The sequence below is a fragment of the Bos mutus genome, chromosome 11, assembly GCF_027580195.1.
Source record: "Bos mutus isolate GX-2022 chromosome 11, NWIPB_WYAK_1.1, whole genome shotgun sequence".
Taxonomy (NCBI): Eukaryota; Metazoa; Chordata; class Mammalia; order Artiodactyla; family Bovidae; genus Bos; species Bos mutus.
Window position 1 is genome coordinate 91465246 of NC_091627.1, and position 22006 is coordinate 91487251.

At 34.6% G+C, this 22006-nt stretch overlaps 1 protein-coding gene across 8 annotated transcripts in view; it reads right to left on the bottom strand.

The window, feature by feature from the left end:
• BIRC6 (baculoviral IAP repeat containing 6) overlaps positions 1 to 22006 on the bottom strand; it is a 216187-nt gene that overhangs the window by 133479 nt on the left and 60702 nt on the right. For 5 of the 8 annotated variants that reach the window (XR_011466116.1, XM_070379759.1, XM_070379755.1 and 2 more), the window contains exons 11-23: positions 20461 to 20610; positions 17314 to 17539; positions 15043 to 15203; positions 13908 to 14039; positions 13288 to 13419; positions 10806 to 10984; positions 9605 to 9738; positions 9050 to 9211; positions 8828 to 8959; positions 8064 to 8161; positions 6285 to 6432; positions 5191 to 5324; positions 858 to 1004 (exon numbers count right to left, since the gene is read on the bottom strand). Coding sequence is in view for 7 of the 8 variants with exons in the window: in XM_070379759.1 (XP_070235860.1) it covers positions 858 to 1004; positions 5191 to 5324; positions 6285 to 6432; positions 8064 to 8161; positions 8828 to 8959; positions 9050 to 9211; positions 9605 to 9738; positions 10806 to 10984; positions 13288 to 13419; positions 13908 to 14039; positions 15043 to 15203; positions 17314 to 17539; positions 20461 to 20610 (1935 nt within the window). In the remaining variant the exon portion in view is untranslated. The remainder of the gene's footprint in view (positions 1 to 857; positions 1005 to 5190; positions 5325 to 6284; positions 6433 to 8063; positions 8162 to 8827; positions 8960 to 9049; positions 9212 to 9604; positions 9739 to 10805; positions 10985 to 13287; positions 13420 to 13907; positions 14040 to 15042; positions 15204 to 17313; positions 17540 to 20460; positions 20611 to 22006) is intronic. The other 3 variants (XM_014477364.2, XM_070379758.1, XM_070379760.1) reach the window with 2 other exon arrangements.

Here is a 22006-nt window from a genome sequence, read left to right on the forward strand (position 1 = left end):
AAATTTTTCATGACTTTCATGACTTCTCAAGCAACTATTTTTACTTTCTAAAGAAACAAAGACATTCACAAAAAAAACACAAACAGTAGAATTCATTCAAGACAATATTCAAAACCACATCTGTGACTATAATACAAATATAAAACATATTCCAATATTTTAATTACAAAAACTTCAATTATTTGTGCCCAGACAGAAATATGTGTGAATAAACACATATCTTACAACATAAAGAAAAAAAACAAAGGAAAAAAGATGTAAAAAATAAACAAGTTGTCATCAATCATTCATTTAAAGCAACACCACCACCATAGATTCAAACACACAAATAACAGGTTCATGTATCCAAAGTTGTTTTAAACTAGCTGAAAAAATAGTTTTCCCTCTTCACTCATCTCAAACTTCTCAAAGACACTAACAAATATACTTTTAACTTGAAGTGCAAGAAATAACACCATGATATGAACACTGCACACAAGCCTGGCCGACAGCACACAAGCCTGGCCGACTGCAGATGGATAATGAAAAGAAAGTTTATTGTACTCTTCCTAACTTTACTTTTATCATGTGTGATATTTTCCAAATTGAAATGTTTCTAAAATTCCACACACATAAAAGCAAAAAGATTTAACATAGGGTTCTAGAAGGTAGGGGCAACAACCCATGAACAGACTTAGAAAAGATCTGAAACTGCTTATGATTTTTCCTCACAATCTCCCTCCAACCAATAAGTTTCTACTTCACACAACAGTAAAGGCGTTTTACAGATAATATAAACAGATATATAAACACTTATATATCACTTTATTGCAACATAAAATATGTAACAAAAACTGTGTGTAAGAGAAGGTACATACCAGTAAACGTACTTGCATCATCCCTCTCTATTCTTGTTCCATCACTAGTTGACACACAAGAAAAGTGCAGAGGCTCAACTTCTAGAAGTCCAGTGAGAGATGTGAAACTACCTTCAGCAGCGGTGCCACTACTAACCTTTCCATTTCCTAATACAAAGGAGAGACAAGTTTGATAAAGGGTGAATTAATCTTAACAAGGCAACAGTCATAGTGAGAATTATAGCCACCACTTCAATTTTAACTACAAAGATGTATAAATGCACAAACCTTACACAGGGCTTCAACAATGGACATGGTATTAAGAAAATTCACAAACAGGAGGTACTACTCGTCTCTGTACTACAGAAGCAGAGTTGTACAGAAGCAACCACTAACCAGAGGCATACACATTAATAAGAAACTAGAACAAGTGATTTAGATTTTAAACGAGGAACAGAAAACAAAAGAAAAATAAATATTTTAAATGGGGAAAAAATAAGAGAGCTACTTAGATTTAATGCAAAATAATCAGAATATATCCTATGATATCAAGTGTATAAATGACACTAAATTAAAACTAAAAAAATACTCTCAAGATATTAGCAAGATTATATTCTAGAATGAGATATACTGCTTTATAATCATAAAAATAAGTTAGCACATGTAGCAGTAAGAAAAAAAATCAAATGGTCACATCTATGCAAACCATAAAATGACAGAAGACTGGATGGAAGAACACAAAAGAATAAGAGTGTATATGGTACCAGGGGAGGAAAAGTGTCATTTAGTACTTGTCAAATTTTCTAAAATCAGAGCAATACTTTTAAATAGAATTCTTTATCAGACAAAGTAAAACAGAAGGAGAAGATGGAAAGAATGGAGACACAGAAAAAAACCTGAAGGAATAAATTAAACACCAAGACTAAACTATCAAAACCTTATTCTCCAACATCCATTTGTGCCCAGCCCAGGACCTGATACATGTATTAAAAAACAGTAATAACAATTTACTGAGCACTTATTCAGTAGAAGACATTGCAGATACAAGAGAAAAATGACAGGCCCCAGTTTTCATGAAATTCATATTCTATTCAAAGTTACCAGATATGAAACAAATAATTATGCAATTGAACCTTAAAAAAAAAAAAGTGCTACACTTTACTTAGAAGTTCACAGGACAAATAAGTCAAGGGGAAATCAATCTAAGTGAATAGGCAATAAAATACTTCCATGATGAGGTGAAGAGATTCATGTGAAGAATAAAAGATTTTTACGGATCTACTCCAATGAGGCAGAGGAACCCAGGCAGAAGAAATGACATGAGTAAAATCTCTTCAGTAGAAAGGACCATGGCACATTAGAGGAACTGAAAGAAAAATGTGCCTACTGGAACATTTCTCAATCCTAAAATCTCTCTACACATCTTTAAAATAATTAAAAGAACTCAAAAAATTGAGCTTTCCTTTATATTGTTTGTATATATAGATTTATAAAAGTAGAGATTTTAAGAAGAGAATATATTAAACATTAATTCACATAATAGTAATAAATTAATCTGATTAGATATAACATCTTTCATTTTTGATGGAAAAAATCACTGTCTTCTAAAACAAAAATAACTTAAATGAGAAGGGTAGCAAAGTCTTACATTTTTGCAAATCTCTTTAATATGTGGCTTATCAAAGGAAGCTGGATTTGCCTATCTGGATCCAATCTACGACAGTATGATGCTTTGGCAGAAATATATGAAAAAAAAACTTGACAAAGAATATATGTAGTTAGAAAAGAAAGGAATATTTTAATAAAGTATTAAATATTCAAAAATTTGAAAAGTGCCAGTTTAGGATTAATTGCAATATAGAATCTGAAATCTTGAAAAAGACATTCTCAAACTCTGCTACAGCAAGATTAGTTGGTCTACCTTATTCTTTTAAGGAATCTTCTGTCCAAGTATGATGATGACTCACCACGCATCAATCATTTGGAAAATACTGGTTCATTACTATATACAGATCTTCTAAAAGTTAATACACTTCCTTATATAATATCAGAAAATGACACTAACTAATAACATAGCCCATCAGAAAAGTCATTATGTATTGAGAAGCTGTCAAGCTCTCCTTGGAGGACAAAAGTTTTCCAAAATTCTAATCTTTGCTTAAAAGTTCTACTTCTAACATTGACAACAAATAACTATCAATTGGATGGATACTGACATACTTTTTAAATTCCTTTTTGAGAAAATACCTGCCAAATAATCCAATCTGAATGAACACATTTTGTTTCTCATTCTTGCAAATAAAAATGGCATTCCATGAATTAAGCAACAAAAGTTTATAGCTGTAACAACTACACAAGTTCATTTTCTTGAAACAACCATGGTTCTTCAGTATGCAGCAGAAGTGTTTCATGCACACTTCCCATTTCAAAACAGAATATTTAAAAGATGTGTACTCCTGAGTTCAAAACTGAATAAAAATAGTGATTTTAACTATTTCATCAAAAATATTTCTAAGTAAAACCATCATGCTTCTGACTCTTAAGTGTATGGGGAAGATCATCATGCTTTCAAACAATCAGTACAAAAATCTATGCAGTGAAAAGGGCAGATAGGAAAACAGTAGATCCATGGACTCCCTGAAAAGATTCAGGGACCCTGAGAGAGCCTATGGACAACACTTTGAGAATCACAGGACCACAAAAAGAAAACTAACAGGGGAAGGGAAAAAGTCAGAGCATACTAGATCATCTATGCTATATTACAGACTTTGGATGGTACAATCTTGGGAAGACATGAAAAATATCTTAAGAAGAGAGAGTAATCAGATCAGGTTTACATTAAAAAATGACTGCAATCATTGCACTGTAAAGTATGAACAGAAGTTTGAGCCAAGAACAGATGCAGAATAACCAGTTGGAAAGTTATTTTTTAGTCCAGGTTCAAGACAACTGTGACCTGGACAATAATCTTGTGATTGTGAGACGTAAGAGAATGGGCAAATTGTAAATACAGGTTGGTAGAAAAATAGATAGGATCAGATGGTAGCCCCGATGTGGAGGATGAGAAAGAGAGGATACAGTTCACATTTCTGTTTTGTGCCACAGATGCCATTAACTGAAAAAGGAAATGCTGCAGAAGGTCTGATGGTGAAGAATAAAAAACTGAGACATTCGTATGTAGATGAATAGTCATTTTACAATGAATATGGCTGCTCTTGTGTATTTAACCAACCCCCTGGCTTGGCCTGAGCTTTATGGTCTTCTCTTTACAGTTTCTCTGTAACAAATTTCATTCTATCCTAAAGTGTACAGGAAGCATCTATAGGTCTAGTTCTAACCCCACCTCTGAGGTCTACTCATAATTTGACATGTCACTTAGACACACACTGGCATGAGGTAATCAGAGCCTAAGTCATCAAACAGAGTAATTCATTAAAAAGCAAGAAGACCAGATGTATAATCTCTTTCATTAAAAATGCTCATAAACACATGTAGCAAACAAGTCTAAATAGCTAAACATTCTGTTAACAATGGTAACCTAAGAGAATAGAGAGGTTAAAGTTGAGATATTTTGCATTTTATTTCTGTATTTTATTTTTCTCTTTTGCTTTTTTCACAATTCATAACTAAATTTAAACAAAACTGAGACTAACCCCCCAACTTACTTAAATTTAACATGGTAATTATCATGTTTACAAGTAAATTTTTTAACATTTTGGTTTACTAGTAACACTTGTAATAAGTTCAATAAGATGGAAGAAAACAAAAAATAAAGTGATCATTGTCCTAACAAAAACAAAAAACACCAAACTCTAGCATCTGAAGAGATTATACAAATAGTGTTATATATTCAGTCCTAAACGCACATTCTTTAGAAGTGCATCCAAGAATACATGTAACACTGTGTACCACGTTTACCTCAGAACAGTATGACAGAAGATGCAGAAAATTATTTTTTCTTTCTGCATCTTTGCTTACTAAAAAAGCATATATTAATTTTATTTTCTTTAATATGAAATAATATTTCCAAATAAAATTGGAAAGACTACAGCAAATAAACAAATTTTAGTCTATTAACATTAAAGTCATACTAACATAATGAAACACACAAAAAAACAAACAAACAAAAAAAAACCCAAGTTTGCAACCCTGTGAAAAAGAACATCAATATTTTTTGATGGGGGAGTTGAGAAACAAAGCAAATACTTTAATGATTCACAGACACAAAAGTTAAGTTCCAGAAACTTTTAGTTCCCAAAGACAGAACGGAATAACTACAATCTACTAAAAATCGATGGTATCTTAAACCCAAGATAAAAAATTCAGAAATTCCTTTAATCAAACATTTTACTACCTGAAAGGACATCTGACAAATCAATTTCATCAGACTGGACACCAATGCTGCTGTTGTACACATTTTTACAAGAAGAGCCACTCATCTCCAAATCAAAGAGGACTGGATCAAATGGTGAACTATACAATCCGTATCTGAAAGATAAAACAAGGTCCTAGCGATTTTCCTGTCAGTCATCTAATTAATAAATTATCTATTTACGTAGCTTTAGGACTTCCCTGGTGGCTCAGACGGTAGAGCGTCTGCCTAAAATGCGGGAGACCTGGGTTCAGTCCCTGAGTCAGGAAGATCTCCTGGAGAAGTAAATGGCAAGCCACTCCAGTACTCCTGCCCGGAAAATTCCATGGAGGGAGGAGCCTGGTAGGCTACAGTCCATGGGGTCGGAAAGAGTCAGACACGACTGAGAGACTTCACTTCAAAAGCAGTTTTTACACAGGGCAGAAGGAGACACTAACCACATTTAACTCAAATTCACTGAACTGTGTTCCCTGCAAACCTATGCTCCAAAAGATATAGTTCAGAGACTCAATAAATGTGATTTCAATTAAGCTGGTATCTAATGAACCAAGACTGAACCTTCATCAGTAGACTGAATCAAAAAAAAGAGGCTTTCAATGACATTGAGTCAGTAGAAGATATAAAGGTTTTCAGTAACATTTCATCAAAATCAAGATTTCTAATCAATAAAGATGATTATAAAAGTGACACACTACTTCAAAATAACTCAAATCTAACCTTTAGATATTTCTTATTTCATTATGTTTAAGTTTTAGAAAATAAAATGGCACATAAAGAATACTAGTTAAGGGCAATACATGATTTACACAATTTCACCTTACAAAGTTTTAACAACGAAGAATCAAAGTACCTTAAGTGTTTTTTCCCACTAGCAAGAAACACCACTTATAAAGAATTTTAATATAGTTAGCCTTCCAACTATCATCTCCAGGACTTCCAAAGTTGTTAAAGGGAATTATTCTCAGAGAAAATAGAGGGAAAGAAAACATTAAGCAAATATATATCATAACAATTCTGTGCAAAGGTAGTACCATATCCAGAAAGGCCCATCATTAGTCATTTCAAAAGTTAAATACCTTGTCTGAAGCAAAGCCTCCATTGGTGTTAACCTGTCCTGTAACTGCCTGGACACAGCAGTAAGCAGAGATGCACAGGCAGTGCTGCACCCAGCCAGATCGTCGTCTTTAACATAATTCAGTAAGACAAAATACCAATAGACAGAACCTGAAAGCAACAACAACAAATCAAGATTTCTTTTCCTCATTTCTCCTTCACAAAGAAAACTTCAGATTTCACATTTATGAGTATGTCCTCTTTTTCTAGAATGATTTTCTGGAAAGAAAATCTGTAAGGGCAAATTACAAAGAAGGACTAACTCCCTAGAGGACTTTAAGAGGATGCTGACAAAGAATCGCATTATATTTTTGAGAAGTGTACAAAGTCAACCTAGTCATTTAGGTTTTCAACAAAGTGAGATGATTCTAAGGGACATTTTAGAATAGCCAGAAAAGTGGACATGTCAGACCCTTCAAACAATCTTTCCTAAAATACTCTTTCTCTGTACTAAAAATTTCAAAAACAATAGATGGCAATGAACTACAAATAACATACTTTAGCAAGTGAATGAAGTGTAGTCATTCTATATTGCCAGTTAGATATAGATCAAAGGTGATCGTAAAAGGTGTTCACGATCATGTATTTTAACTCTTTTATAAAACTTGAGATATCTGAGTACTAAGTACACCCCATAATTTAAGCACCCAACCTCTAACAGTATCTTCAAGAAACTGTTTTAAACACCAGAAACTATCACAGAGAGCAACCAAGTCCAAAACATTCTACTCTATGTAACAAAAGAGTTTATAGTTTTAGTCAATATATGTTCAAGGTAAATAGAAAGGGATTCTTTGTCTAAATTAAGATACGGATAAAATAGCCATTTATCAGGCTTCCCAGGTGGCACAGTGGTAAAGTATTCACCTGCCAATGCAGGAGACACAAGAGACGCGGGTTCAATTTCTCAGCTGGGAAGATCCCCTAGAGTAGGAAATGGCAACCCACCCCAGTATTCTTGCCTGGAAAATGCCATGGACAGAGGAGCCTGGCAGGCAAGAGTCCGTGGGGTCACAAAGTGACCATGGGGACCGAACTGAGCGGCAGCAACAACCATTTATCAACTAACTTTAAGCAAGCTTTTTTTCTGGTACACCACAAACGTCAAATTCTTGTGGAATAGGAGATAACTTTTTGAATGGATTGGTTATTTATGAAATAAAAGACTGTGAGAAATGTCTTCCAAAAAAAAAAAAAATTAAATAATAACACTAGGTAAAGGGCAAAGCAGTAGCCCTTCATAGTAAATTCCTACCTGATAACTACATTCACTCTTGAATGGCATTTCCACAGTTTTTAGGTGCTGTAAAAAAAAAAAAACTCACTGGTCCCTTTCAGAAAATTCCAATTTGCCACAGACCCTACCATTCATACACAATATGTGTATGGATCATTTAACTAATTTATGACATCTCTGGTACTTACAGATGTTTTAGTTTGTAACATCTGATCTACCATCACTAAACAACCAAACAACTCAATTATTTTAAGGAACTCCACAAAATGTATGAATTGAGATGACCTGATTATTTACTTAAATCTCCCACTAACTTTTTCCTAAAAATAGTATCAAAAAGAGTACTGCCTATCCAATCACTATTTAAAACCCCTTAAAAAACAGACAAGCTACAGAGAAAAAGAAGACTAATTGAGAAAAAACAAAAGTTATTAAACAATCTTAAACATACTGTGAGATAATTCCTAAAGTTAGAGTTACTTATGACTGAACAAGTTTCACATACCACCAGTTGCTGCTGCGGGTAAAAATGACATATTATCAAGTAAGGCCTTCAACAGAACAGATCCAAATCCAGGTTGACATGGGTCGCACTTGCCATTACTGAAAAAAAATTTAAAAGAAAAAGTTTAAATATATTACTCAAGGTAATTAATTCTAAACATGGTGTATTACTCTTAATCTTTAAATGTGTTCATACAGACTGAAAAAAACCTGCCTCAAAGCCCTGTAAACGTGCAGAAAGACAGTAGGGGCTGACTATACTAAGGGTCTTTATAACTGTTTTCTTATGCAATAAACCACTCTTTTTTTTTTAAACCCAAAAGAGTTAAAAAGCTGGTACAGTGAATACAGACTATTAATTTTAAACATTTCCTAGATAGTTTCAGGGTTTAGAGAAAGTGATCTGCACAATGCTGCAAATAAGTCTGGGCAAACGGACATAACCGGTAATAAAGGCCTCAGGTGAAGAATCCAAAGACAATCAGGGATAGTGGGAGCGAAAGTGAGGGAAGAGCTCCCCTTACCAAACTCCCCCAAATCTTCTAATAAGCAGAGAAGCCCAGCTGAATTCTTTTACTACTTGATTTAACGTGACATTTTGCCCAAAACACCCCAAATTTTTTTCCCTAGGATCTCAATAATCCTCAAAAATCCACTTACGTTATACATATGTTCAACAAGAACCAAATGACCCTAGACACAAGGTATCACCTGCCAAACTACAGGAGCACCTACAAAGTATATCTTCGACTTAAAATCACCAACCTGATGCACAAGGCTAGAAATCGAGCACACTTGTGGGCTATGCTTCGTCCTGCCTCAAAGAAACAAACACGTACAATGTCTGAAAGACATTTTCGTGTTTTTGAAAGCAGGCTTTCATTTCCTTCCTTTGAGCTGCAAAACAATAGCAGGCATTTAGGCTCATGCTGAACTTCCAATCATAACATCCAAAGGGCAATCTGTGGTAAATAAAATCTTATTAACCTTCCAGGTCCATTTGAATGTACTCCAGCTAACCAACAAAGAATATCTAACACAAGACTCTGGGCATGTTCTGTGATTTGGCCATCATCTGCTTTTCTACACAAAGTGTTGAGAAGCTTCTCATGAAATTCTGAAAACTGCAACATGGCACATCGCTGCACTCTACCAAAAAAAAAAAAAAAATATATATATGGATATATATACACATACACACACACATATACATAAATACATTAATAATCAAAAGAGAAAAATAAAGCTATTTCAACCTGGTTGGACATCAAATATTTCATTTAGAATCATGAATATTACAATTAAAAAAAAAAAAGAACTTTTGAAAATTATCTAGCACTACATGAAGACCAAGGATAAACCAATGAAGTGAAAAGACAATATATACCATCAATGACATAAGCGCTTAAGAGAAATGAAAAGCAAATAAAAATTTTCAAGTAAAAGTTACGATTTTAAAATTTTGTGGATATTGATATATTTACTGCAAAGTCTTCCTTTGTACTCCTATTACTTAAGAACAGTAGAAGAAAATGAGGTTACCTTTCCTTAGAAACTGAAGTTTTCTTAAATCTTCGGATGGTAACTGAGACTTCTTGAAGTAAGTCACAGCCCCGGAGGTTTTCAGATTTACGGGTGCCACTTGTATTTTCATTTTTAACATTAGAGGATTTTTCCTGAACATACAAAAATAAGTAATTGAATGAATAAATGAAACAAAAAGTTATTTACCATTAAAGTTTATAAATAAAAGAATATAACTGAACTATGACTACCAAAACATAACTCAAACTAAAATGATAGCTTTTACCCTCATATTCAGTAAATGACTAATTTACTCCATTGTGATAAAATTGTAACAGTGGAAGAGACATAGTCACTGCTTAAAGGTAATAGCCCAGTGAATAAAGATTATCAAGCCAAAGTCTTGAGTCTCAGTCCCAGCTACTGGTCTATGAGCTATGTCAGCTCCCCAGTGTCTAACATTCCCTCACTTAAAATATGAAAAAGTGGAGTAACAGCACCTGCTCTGCCTACCTCAAGAGTTATTTTGGGGCTTAAATCAGATAAAGTACACAGAAGTTCTTGAAAAATTGGAAGACCTATACAAATATAAGATGGCTGGTGTTACTGATTATTTCTACTGTTGCTTATGGATAATGATAATAGAGAAACAAAATCTCTAGTGCTCAGGAAAGTCCAAGATCAAACAAGTACGAAGAAACTGCATGATATACAGCTAGTTGTAGAAAATGAACATGAAAATTATGATATATCTCTGAAATCAATTCTCAACTTACTTCTCTTCCTGCAGCCTCCCAAATGTTTACAAAAAAAAAAAAAAAAGTGGTGTGTTACCAGTAAAGGGCACAGAAACAAATTCTTACACACAAGGAAATAAGCATTATGGTCCAAAATAATTATTAAGGCAAGTGCCTGCTAGCAATCACTCCCCAATGAATATACTTTATAAAAAAAAGCTTAAAGTTAATGTAAATATTTTCTCCTTCATTATATTTTTTTTAACTTGCTGCAGAGAAAAGCTATAAACAAACCAAGTTATCCATTAAAAAAAATTAATTATGGGGTATGCTACTTCCAAGAGTGTATCAAACCTCAACTATAATGTTTAAAACAGCATGTAACAGTTTATAAAATTCTGTAAAGCGATTATCCTTCAATTAAAAAATAAGTAAATAAATAAAACCAGCATGTTACAGTTTAAAATGATAATGTTTCACACCTTGCCTGCTGCAACTTTTGCCAAGAGTGAAGCAAGTGAATATCCCTTGTTACTCTGGTGTTTTAGGGATGGAAGTCTTACTACAGGACGTATACCACCATTACAGATCTCATCTGTTCCTCTTTCGTTCACTGCCTTGACATGGATCAAAAATGAACGATATTTTCCTCCTGCCATACCTAGATGAGTGGTGCAGAATGGGATAAATTATTCAATCACCAAAAAGCAAAACTGCTTTTTGTCTTCACAGAGTAAGCTAAATAATTAACTCCACAGAAAGAAAAATACACTTGGCCAGAATTTTCAAATTATACTGCTTGCATATAATATGGCTAAATAACCTTCATACACATCGGCAGCAAACGAACAAAAAGCACAGCAGTTGTATGAACAGCATAATATAGAAAGTTCTGACACCTGGCATGTTTTATCCCAAAGAAGTTATTCATTTCAACCACAGAAATTTTGTGAACTATAGAAGAAACAGAAAACACTGTCTGTCACTGAATCACCGCCCAAAATAACGATGTATCAATATGTGTATCCATCCAGGCTTTTATGCATGTAGGCACACACACACATGTGCATGCATACATACATAGCATTAAAGTATTACACACTTTAAAAAGCACAGGCTTTGGAGTCACTATCTGGGTCTGATAATGGTTCTGCCATTTTATTAGCCATGTGACAAATTAAACTTTCCATGGTCCAGTTTCTTCAAAAGTGAGTAAAAATAATAATAGTACCTACCCCAAAGGTAATTAAAACACTTATAACTGCATGGCAAAAGGAAGCATTCAATAAATATTAGTTATTATCACTGGTTTATGTTTTATATATTTTAACTAAGTTGAAATCATAACATACAATCTATATGTAAAATTAATTGACAAAATACCTTCAAACTAACATACCCATGAACAACCCATAAGCTGCTGCCTAAGCAGGTATGAAATCCTTCTGTGATTACAAAAGCTACCTCTGTTGTTTGCCGCTGACCTGCCTGACTACTGTGCTGGCATGCACTGTTGTATTCTTCTTACTGCTGCACTAATCTAGGTTCTAAAATGTCTTAAGACCCTCCTTTTCAGTTTTCTTTTTCTACATATCTTTGGCCCACATCATCCTTTTACAAATTTAGCAATCATTTTCTCCAGTTCAAAGTTCTAGGAATTTGAAGAGAAGAATAGTCACTTCTACTAAATTCTAGGAAAACTAACACTTTTACATTATTGAGACTTTTGAAATACACATTATATAATCTATCCCCAATTTTGTCAATCTCATGGACAGAGGAGCCTGGTGGGCTGCAGTCCATGGGGTCGCAAAGAGTCGGATGCGACTGAGCAACTAACACACACACACATACAATTTTGTCAAAGCCAACATTTTAATTTTCATGTAAGATTTTAAGTTTAAAAAAAAAAAAAGATTTTAAGTTTCACATTCTCATTTAACACAACTAACTTACACTTTCAGCAATTGAAGTTGGCAACCCACTCCAGTGATCTTGCCTGGAGAATCCCAGGGACGGGGGAGCCTGGTGGGCTTCCGTCTCTGGGGTCGCACAGAGTCGGACACGACTGAAGCGACTTAGCAGCAGCAACTTAACTTCCAGAGATGTTATTATACAGTTATTACACAGTTTTGCTCACCACTATAACCTAGTATGTAACCTAACAAATTACAGGGTGTCATAAACTTAATGAATGAAAAAGATGTAGTCAAGGGAGTACAATCAAGCTTGTGTACATACTGTGTCTGTAACTAAAGGGAAGTGTGTGAATGGGGACAAACATTATAAAGGGAATGCATACAAATTAAAACAGTTGTTATTTAGGTGGTCTGATATTTTCTTGGTTTACAGAAGGATCTCCACAGCCTTCTCACCTCCAAGTTTACTTTAATGATCGAGGTGTCTCACTTGGATTTTTTAATTCACCCGTGAGATATAAAGGTGACATAAACGTCTTACTACCGCAACATCTAATATCTTACAGACATAAGATAAAATATACATTGTAACTTGTGTTTAAGACACATCATTACATCTAATACTTTCAAAACTCCTCTATAAAAAAACCCTTAAGAGAAAATATTATAACAATATACAACAAACACCCTGAAAACACAGGACTAAATTGATGGAAAAGGCAAACATCCCAGAACATAATGATTGGTTATTTGGAAGAATTCTGTATAACAAGCTAAATCATACTACCTTCATCTTCTTTGTGCTTTTTCAAAAAGCACTGAGACCCTCAGGACACAGAACGTAGGATCTTAAGTTTCACATAACAATAGTCACTTATGGTAGGAAATTACCTCAGCTACCATGAAACTGATGGAATCATTCAAGAAAAGTCCCCTCAAAAACAGTATCTTATTTTTCTGAAATCAGGAAAAATAATTTTTTTAAAAATCTACTTTTACAACTGTGGGACTATTTATTCTGCTTTTGTAAAACATGTTACTTCACCTTTAACAAGTTTGGGACTTGTTAACGTCAACATCCCAGCATGCCCCGACAGATCAAGGCCACTAGCAAGCCATACTGGCCCACAGAGAATGTCTTCTTTATGATCTTCTAAAAATGGACATAATCTAAGACCTAAAAAGAAAAATACACATTTTTCTTTTAAATTAGTGTGTAATTTAAAATGTAATATTTAATAAGCAAATATCCATCCCATTTACATATAACAGCACCACACAAAATTCCATACTTAGAATGTGTTGAAATAAAATTTGCTATCATGCTAAGGAACTATAATCATTATCTGATATATTATGCTGTTTTTCATTCCCATATTATCTACATTCACCTTGATTTTCAAAAAAAAAAAAAAATTATAAAACCATGACATGATTTCAAATCTCAAGATATTAAAAAACAAGAATGCAAGTATTAGCACAGCTGTGTTCACTAAGATGAGCTGAAAATCAAAGCATATTGCCAAAGCAGAATTATAGGTTATTTTTAATTGTGTTCTTAAAACCATGTTTTTGCAAGCCATAAAGAAATCTTTGCCCAGTAGGATGCATTTGGATCACTACTCCTTTTACTGTCATGGACAACAGCTCTGTAATTTAACTCACACTGTGATTCCTCTACATCCATGTGCTGCATTTCTTCATTCAAATCAACCAGGGACGGTTTCCCATTTTGTTCCACTTCAATGTTAAGAGCTGGAGACAAAGGAAAGGTGATCTGCCTATCTACTGCTGTTTCTAGAGGATAAAAATATTAGTAAACTTAATGTTGCTTAATATCAATGATCTATGTGCCTAAAATTCTAAAATTCTCCATTAAATTGGGAACTACAGTGATTTTTAAAATGGTTGTTAGCAGAGGAAGAAAATTAGATTCAAGTGCTTTATACTCTCTTCTCTTTTAAAGGTGGTAAAATATTCACCTGAAGAAATAATCTGCTAGCCACTAAACCAAGAATTCTTACCCTAGGCTATACAGTACACTGCCTGCAGAGTTTTAAAAATACCACTACCTAAGTCCTACACCAATTAAATCTGAATCTGTCATGATTCAAAAGTATACACACACACATACACACAAACACACACATATATACACACAAACACATATATATACACAAACACATACATACATATTTATAAAATAGGAAATTATTCAGGTTTCAATGTTTTTATCCCTGGTGTGAAGTAGCCTTTTACTCTGAAATTATCTCTAGTCTTTTAAATTAACCTATTAAGATCAAAACACTGAGAAATAACGTCTAGTTCCAAATATGTCAAGTATGTATAATCTATTTTAATAACTCAATATATCAAGTGCTGAGCTAGTAAGAAAGATAAATAAAGATGAATATATTTCTGGCATTACATTCTGAGTTTTACTAATAACCTTAAAAGAATATATGCATTCCATACAAAAGTTCTTTTTACAAACAAGTCTCCTTCTCACAAAGAGAAATGCGTTAAGTCCAGTAATGCTAAAAGTGAAACTAACTCACAAAGGAACTAACTGCCTAAAACCATAATTAAATTACTCAAATTTATGCAATTCTGAACAACAAAGAGTTACTGAAAAGTTCTTCAATGTTCTCTGTATAAACTTCTCTAAACAGAACCACAAAAAAAAGGAAGGAAAAGAGCACAGGGGTGTGGGAGCAAGAAGGGATGTCAAAACTAGACAGCCAAGTTGAAAATGAGTTTTTTTAAGAAACCAAAATCTTCAAATTTTGATCCATCTTACCATTGACTTTCCCTAAGCCTGGAGCTTTATTTTTCAGCAGTGTCACTTGTATCTGTGGAATATTGGTGATATTTGAGTTCAAAACAAATTTAAAGTCCACATGTCCAACCATACAAGCTTTAGGCAGAACCAATTCAAATACATGTTCATCCCAGCTGTTGCTGTCAAATAAGGGAGAAAATGATACAGTGAAATCTTTCTTTAGCTGTAACCATCTTATCACTTATATTACCTTTCTCTGATGTGTAGTCGCCAACAAAACTGAATGCTTCTCAGTGGGATTAGGGGAGAAGACAAGCAGTTCTACTGAGAAAGGTTAAACTTAGGGCAATGAAGAATCATACCTCAGGAATCCATACCTACCTTGGGCACTGTACACTCAAAAAAGCCCTTGTTCCTCTAAGTGTGAACTACTGTGCATCAGAATTATGTGCAGACTTATGGGCCCACTCTGATTCTAAGAGTGGGGTCACAGGAATTTGTATTTTAAAATAAGAACATTTTGTATTTCTTATACATGTCCATCCTCTGATTTTAAATTCTGTATATGTGCTGAAAAGTAAAATTCCTCCACTAAATTTCAGATTCAAATCCAAATGCCTATTAGGTATCTCAAATTTAACATAAATAACCCCAAACTACTTGATAACCAACTCTAAAAGCTGTAAAAAGAAATTCCATTTTTTAACGCGCTCAGTCCAAAACATTAGTCATCCCTAACAATTCTTACTCACACCAGACACTCCGTACATCAGCATTTACGATTCTTTCTACCTCCAAGCTGTATCTGACCACGATTCTCAATGCCTCTGTCAATTATCATCATGGTCCAATTCACCATCACCACCATCATGATTATCTGAATTACCACAACAGCATTCAAGTTAGAATTCTTGCTCCTGCCTCTTCCCTCTAATACACACACCACAACCACTCATATACTATCAACACAGTAGTCTTAGTATATCCTTCTAATACATAAATTATATCGCATCACTCCTAAATTCAAAACTATCTAACACCTTCCCATCTCACTCAAGGTAAAAGTCTCACTGTGGCCTATAAAGACATTCATGATCAACTATTTCCTTTGATCTCACTTCCTATCACTCTCTTCCATGTTCATTGCACTTAACCAGTAGCCTCCATGCTCCTCCTAAAATTCATAACATGTACTCCTCAGGATCTCTGTACTTTTTATTGTCTCCAAATTAATGTCCTCATGGAAGCCTTTCTGAGACCCCTTATATAAAAATATCACACACATTTTCTCTCACAGAGATGTACACCCAACAACTCTATTGCCATTCTGTTTTAATGTGTTTCAAAGCTTTTATGACTATATGACATAGTAGATATCTGTCTTAACTGCCTGTCTATCACCACTAGAATGTAAATTTCCTAAGAGCCATTTTACTAGTAACTTCCAAAGTACCTGCACAACTGGGAGACTGGGATTAACATGTACACACTACTATGTAGCCATATAGCACAGGGAACTCTACGCAATACTCTGTAATGTCCTATATGGGAAAAGAATCTTTAAAAAGAGAGTGGGTATATGTATAACTGATTCACTCTGCTGTACCGCTGAAACTTAACACACTGTAAACCAACTACACTTCAATAACAACAACAACAAAAAGTACCTGTACAAAACAGACATTTAAATATTTAGTCATACAATCTACAGATCTATTTAACTAACTAACTGGAAGGCTGGATTACTCTCAGGATTTTATCCTACAACTAAGAACAAGCATACAGGAATTTCCAGGCTTCCTCGATGGTTCAGTGGTAAAGCAGGAGGCACTGGTTCAATCCCTCATCAAGGAAGATCCCACCATGCCATGGAGAAACTAAGTCCATGAGTCAAAACTATTGAATCTGTAACCTAAAGTTTGGGAATCACAACTACTGAGATCATGTACCACAACTACAGACACCCACACACCCTAAAGTCCATGAACTACAACAAGAAAAGCCATCGCAACGAGAAGCCCACACACCACAACTACAGAGTAGCCCCTAGCCGCAACTACAAAGTCCACGCAGCAACGAAGACCCAGCACAGCCAAAAATAAATATTTTTTTAAAAAAAAGAATATAGGAATTTCTAAAACCAAGGTGACAAATGAAACAAACAAAACTGTTAACATGTAAAAGTTAACAGAAAGAGTAACATATAATAATAATTCTATGTTGTTACTATAAGATGAACTTAAGTTATAAAATTAAACTGAATTTAAATACCTTGGAAGAATGTTTTACCTGTCAGTCTGTAGTTTCCAAGTTCTAGTATGCTGAGCAGCATCCCCGTGATGCTGCTGATGCAAATGTTGAGGATGCCTCCTTTGCTGCTGTTCTTGTTGAACCTCCACCCAGCATGGTGGAACAGTAGCTGAAAACCGTGGAGTCAGAGTTTCAAAGCGGGTTAGCTCCACTAGAGATGTCAAGATGTCAACGGTGAATGGCTGGTCCACCAATAAATCAACTCCTTAATAACAGTGAATGCAGAGTTTGAAATTGGTTTTAAAAGAAAGGAATTTTAATCCATGTTTTTGTCTAATCAATTACAACATTTGTCAAATAGCCTAAGTTAATAATGTAGGCTAAAGTAACTAGCACGGAGTCCATACAGGCATAAGAAAAATCCACCTCAGATATTTCAAATTATAGAAAGGGAACTTATTATTGGAGAAATCCAAAATCAACCTCAGAAGAGCCCTGACTGAGATTTAATGAGTTCCAGATTAACAAGGACAACAAAAGGAGTGATGCTGAAATGTAAGCCCTGACTGACATGAATAATCGTCTTTTACACTGTTATTTACAAAATAAAATGTTAAACATCTGCAAGTACACAATACCTGCTCCATTTTACTCTGTTAAAAAATAATTTAAAAAAAAATCAGAACTATACTGATGGCAAAAAAACACAAACCAAAAACTCAAAGCAGCATTTTTTCCACTTCTAGGGTACTTAAGAATACCATGTATACACACCAGTATTTTAAGAGTAACAACCTGATTCAGAGAGATAAGTTTGCTTTTACAAATTTATGTATTCACATCTTTGAAAAGGCTGCTGCTGCTGAGTCACTTCAGTCGTGTTCGACTCTGTGTGACCCCATAGTCGGCAGCCCACCAGGCTCCCCCGTCCCTGGGATTCTCCAGGCAAGAACACTGGAGTGGGTTGCCATCTCCTTCTCCAGTGCATGAAAGTGAAAAGTGAAAGTGAAGTTGCTCAGTCGTGTCCGACTCAGCGACCCCATGGACTGCAGCCTACCAGGCTCCTCTATCCATAGGATTTTCCAGGCAAGAGTACTGGAGTGGGTCGCCATTGCCTTCATACAACAAAGTTGAAAAACTTGTTTCAATTAACAACAACAAAAAAATTTTTAAAGACTAAAATATGAAATCTGATAAATTTAGAATAGTTTCACAAAGAAAGTTTACATTTAGTTCTATAAAATTACTATAAGTGTACTTCAAACTATATTTTTCCTCAAAAGCTTCAGTTCAGTTCAGTTCAGTTCAGTCGCTCAGTCATGTCTGACTCTTTGCAACTCCACAGACTGCAGCTCACCAGGCCTCCCTGTCCATCACCAACTCCCAGAGTTTACTCAAACTCATGTACATTGAGTTGGTGATGCCATCCAACCACCTCATCCTATGTCATTCCCTTCTCCTGCCCTCAATCTTTCCCAGCATCAGTGTCTTTTCCAATGAGTCAGCTCTTCGCATCAGGTGGCCAAAGTATTGGAGTTTCAGCTTCAACATCAGTCCTTCCAATGAATATTCAGGATTGATTTCCTTTAGGATGGACTGGTTGGATCTCCTTGAAGTCCAAGGGACTCTCAAGAGTCTTCTCCAACACCACAGTTCAAAAACAAAGGGTTTTTAAGAAGCCCTCAAAGCTTAGAGCTTTTTAAAATGTGATTGAAATTATTAATATTGTTTGCAAACATTTAACAGCATATCAATGCTCCTTTACATTATTTACTTGTTTATAACCTAATTCATCTTTACTAAAGAGTACGTTATAGACTTTATATGAAAATTATTATACCAATATCCCATAAAATATGAGAACATTCAGTATGTTAGCTTTTTAAACCAACTTGTATAGTTAATTAAGACAAGCAAGTCCAATTATACATAGCAAGAGACATGAGTCACTTTATCTCAACAGAGGATAATCTTGCCTCCCAAGGGCCATATGGATGGAGGCAATTGTGTCTACTACTGGAATCGAGTAGGTAGAAGCTACAAATACGGCTAATACAGCACAAGACAGGCCTCCCACCACAGAGAATTATCTAGTCCGAAATGTCAATAGTGCTGAGAATGAGAAATCCTTAAATAAGGTAGTGAAGATTGCTACATATACACAAGTCATCACTAAAATTAAGATTTATTATACCAGTAATCACTCAAAATTTGCCTTTAGTGCAAAGAAGAATGATCAAATACCTAAATATACAAATTCACAAAGAAGAAATAAACATTTTATGTGTTATTTCTGTTTGGAGTACATTTGAGTTTAAACACATTTTTCATTAAAGATTCATTAAATTTCTTTTAAATGCTAGGCTTCTTTTAATAGTTAGGTTGGGGAATAAAGTGTGGTAAGTGCCAAGGATAAAACATATCAGCACTTCAAAGTACAAAAGGACCGTGGTATAGGGCAAGGGCAGGGAAAGACAGCTTAGTAACAAATGAAGAGCATGAAACTGAATACACTTTAGAAATCGTGGAGTTTCCAATAACTGGAGGTTGAGCAAAAGACCAGAGTTTTTAGTTCACAGAGCAAGTAAAGATTTTTAAACAGGAATAACAATGCTAAAATAACATCTTTTGAAAAACAAGTTCAGGGGGCAGTATAGAAGGTGGATGGGAGAAAAGGCAAACAAACAAAACCAAACCTATCGAAAAGTCCACAATGGGGTGATGAGGGTCTGAAAATATCACCCCAAGAATGTTTTTTCAGCATTTTATTCCAGGAGTAATTAATATTAGCCATTCCAGTCACTTTACACTTACTTAGTGAATTCTTCACTCTTTCATATTGTTCTGTTCCATCCTAACTAGACTAAAAGCCTCTTAAACAACCAAAATCATGTTGTTACCTCTTAGGTGACTTTACCAAAACTAGCCAACTTACCACAGGTTGAGAACCATTTCTTATTTTAATGTTTACAACATTTTCCAACTACTGAAAACAGAGTGATAAGTAATATACAAGAACAAGTCTGATAAAAGAATATCAACAAGGAAATGAACTCTCAAAGTAACCAAGAACTGACTACAAAAAATGAAATAATGTTTTAGATTATAAAAGAGTGATTCAGAAAACTTTGAACATCGAAAGAATTTGCATTTTTTATAAATCATTTTTAAAAGTTAATATCATACCTGAAATGCCAGGACTTGAAGGATTTGATAAAGGTTTGGAACCTTCTGAAGACGGTTCTATTCCTTTAGAAAGAGATCCATCCACTAGAATGTCAGCTTCATCAATATCATCACAGGTTCCTCCAATTTGGAGAAAATGAAGCTCACCACCTACAGTATAGTAAAATTCCATCAACACAGGTATATGAAAAACAGGTAAACAGACAAGTGCTTGCTACTTAGTTAAGAAACTTAATTTATTATAACACCACTTAAAAGGCAGAAAAAGAGAGCTACTAAAGTGATACATCTGCAACAACTTAGGAATCAAACTGTCAAGGAATTACAATTTCATATGTGAAAATAGTTATTTATCTAGTACTTACATGTGTAAGACATTATTTTAAATGCTTGATCCATTTAGTCTTCACAACTAACCTTAAGCAGGGAGTATTATTGTGGCCACTTTACAGATGAGAAAACTGATGCACTAGCTATACCAGGATCCACAGCTCACTCTATTAATCACAGCAGTAGCAAAACTGAACAACAATTCTTCCTAATTTTTTGAAGCATTCACAATAAAATGAAACCAAATCAAATTTCTATTTTTCATATTTCTACCACAGAAAAAAATGGAACGTGAGCTTAGCAAAATATTTAAGAAATAAAAATAAGTAAATCAAATAATTGGAGATTTACTTCCAGCATGACAAAACAAGATAAATCTTATCTTAAAGGCAGTTATAAAATTAAACAAAACTGTCATTTAAACACAGTGAGTCAAATGGTGAAAACCAGATCTGCTACTACTGTCACAGGGACTCAATGATTTGGAAAGTTTGTCTGCCTAAGGTGACTCAGTGGTGAAAAGAAACCCATCAACTTTGCTGTCTGAAGCAAGCATTCTGTGTGGGGCAAGCAAAACACCAGAACTAACCAGGGATTTAACAGAGTTACAAAAGTGAGAGAAACATAGCGGGCTTGGTAAACATCTCAAATATTCCACACTGATCAGAGGCTGCACATAGGTGCAGCAAAGACCAGATGCGGCCCAAGTCAGCAGCACATTCCCTGTCTACTAAGCCCCAACGCTGATGCAGAAGAGACCTGAAAGGGCACAAGAGAAAATAAAAATAAAGAAAACAAAAGCTAGGGCACACCTGAACACAACCTTGCCAATAAAGGTACCTGGTCACAACCAATTATCAAAATCTTTGGCTGAACACTAAACTATGTGGACAGGCAGGTAACAAATAAGAAACAAGTCTTAAAAATAAAATCCAGAGGAGAAAACAATGAAAGAAACATCAGTGGCTGCAAAAGAAACAGACTTCAGAAATTTAGTCCAGGTGAGTTACCAAACGATAACATAACAACAATTTCCAAACGGGGGTTAAAAATCAGAATGCAGCAGTTCTTCTACGTTATTTAAAATGTCCAGTATTAAACTGAAAATTATGAAACATGGAAAGAGTGACCAATATTCAAGAAAAACAAAAGCAATGAGAAATATCTCTGAGCACCCAGATTGAGATTTAGCAGACAAATACTTCAAAGAAGCTGT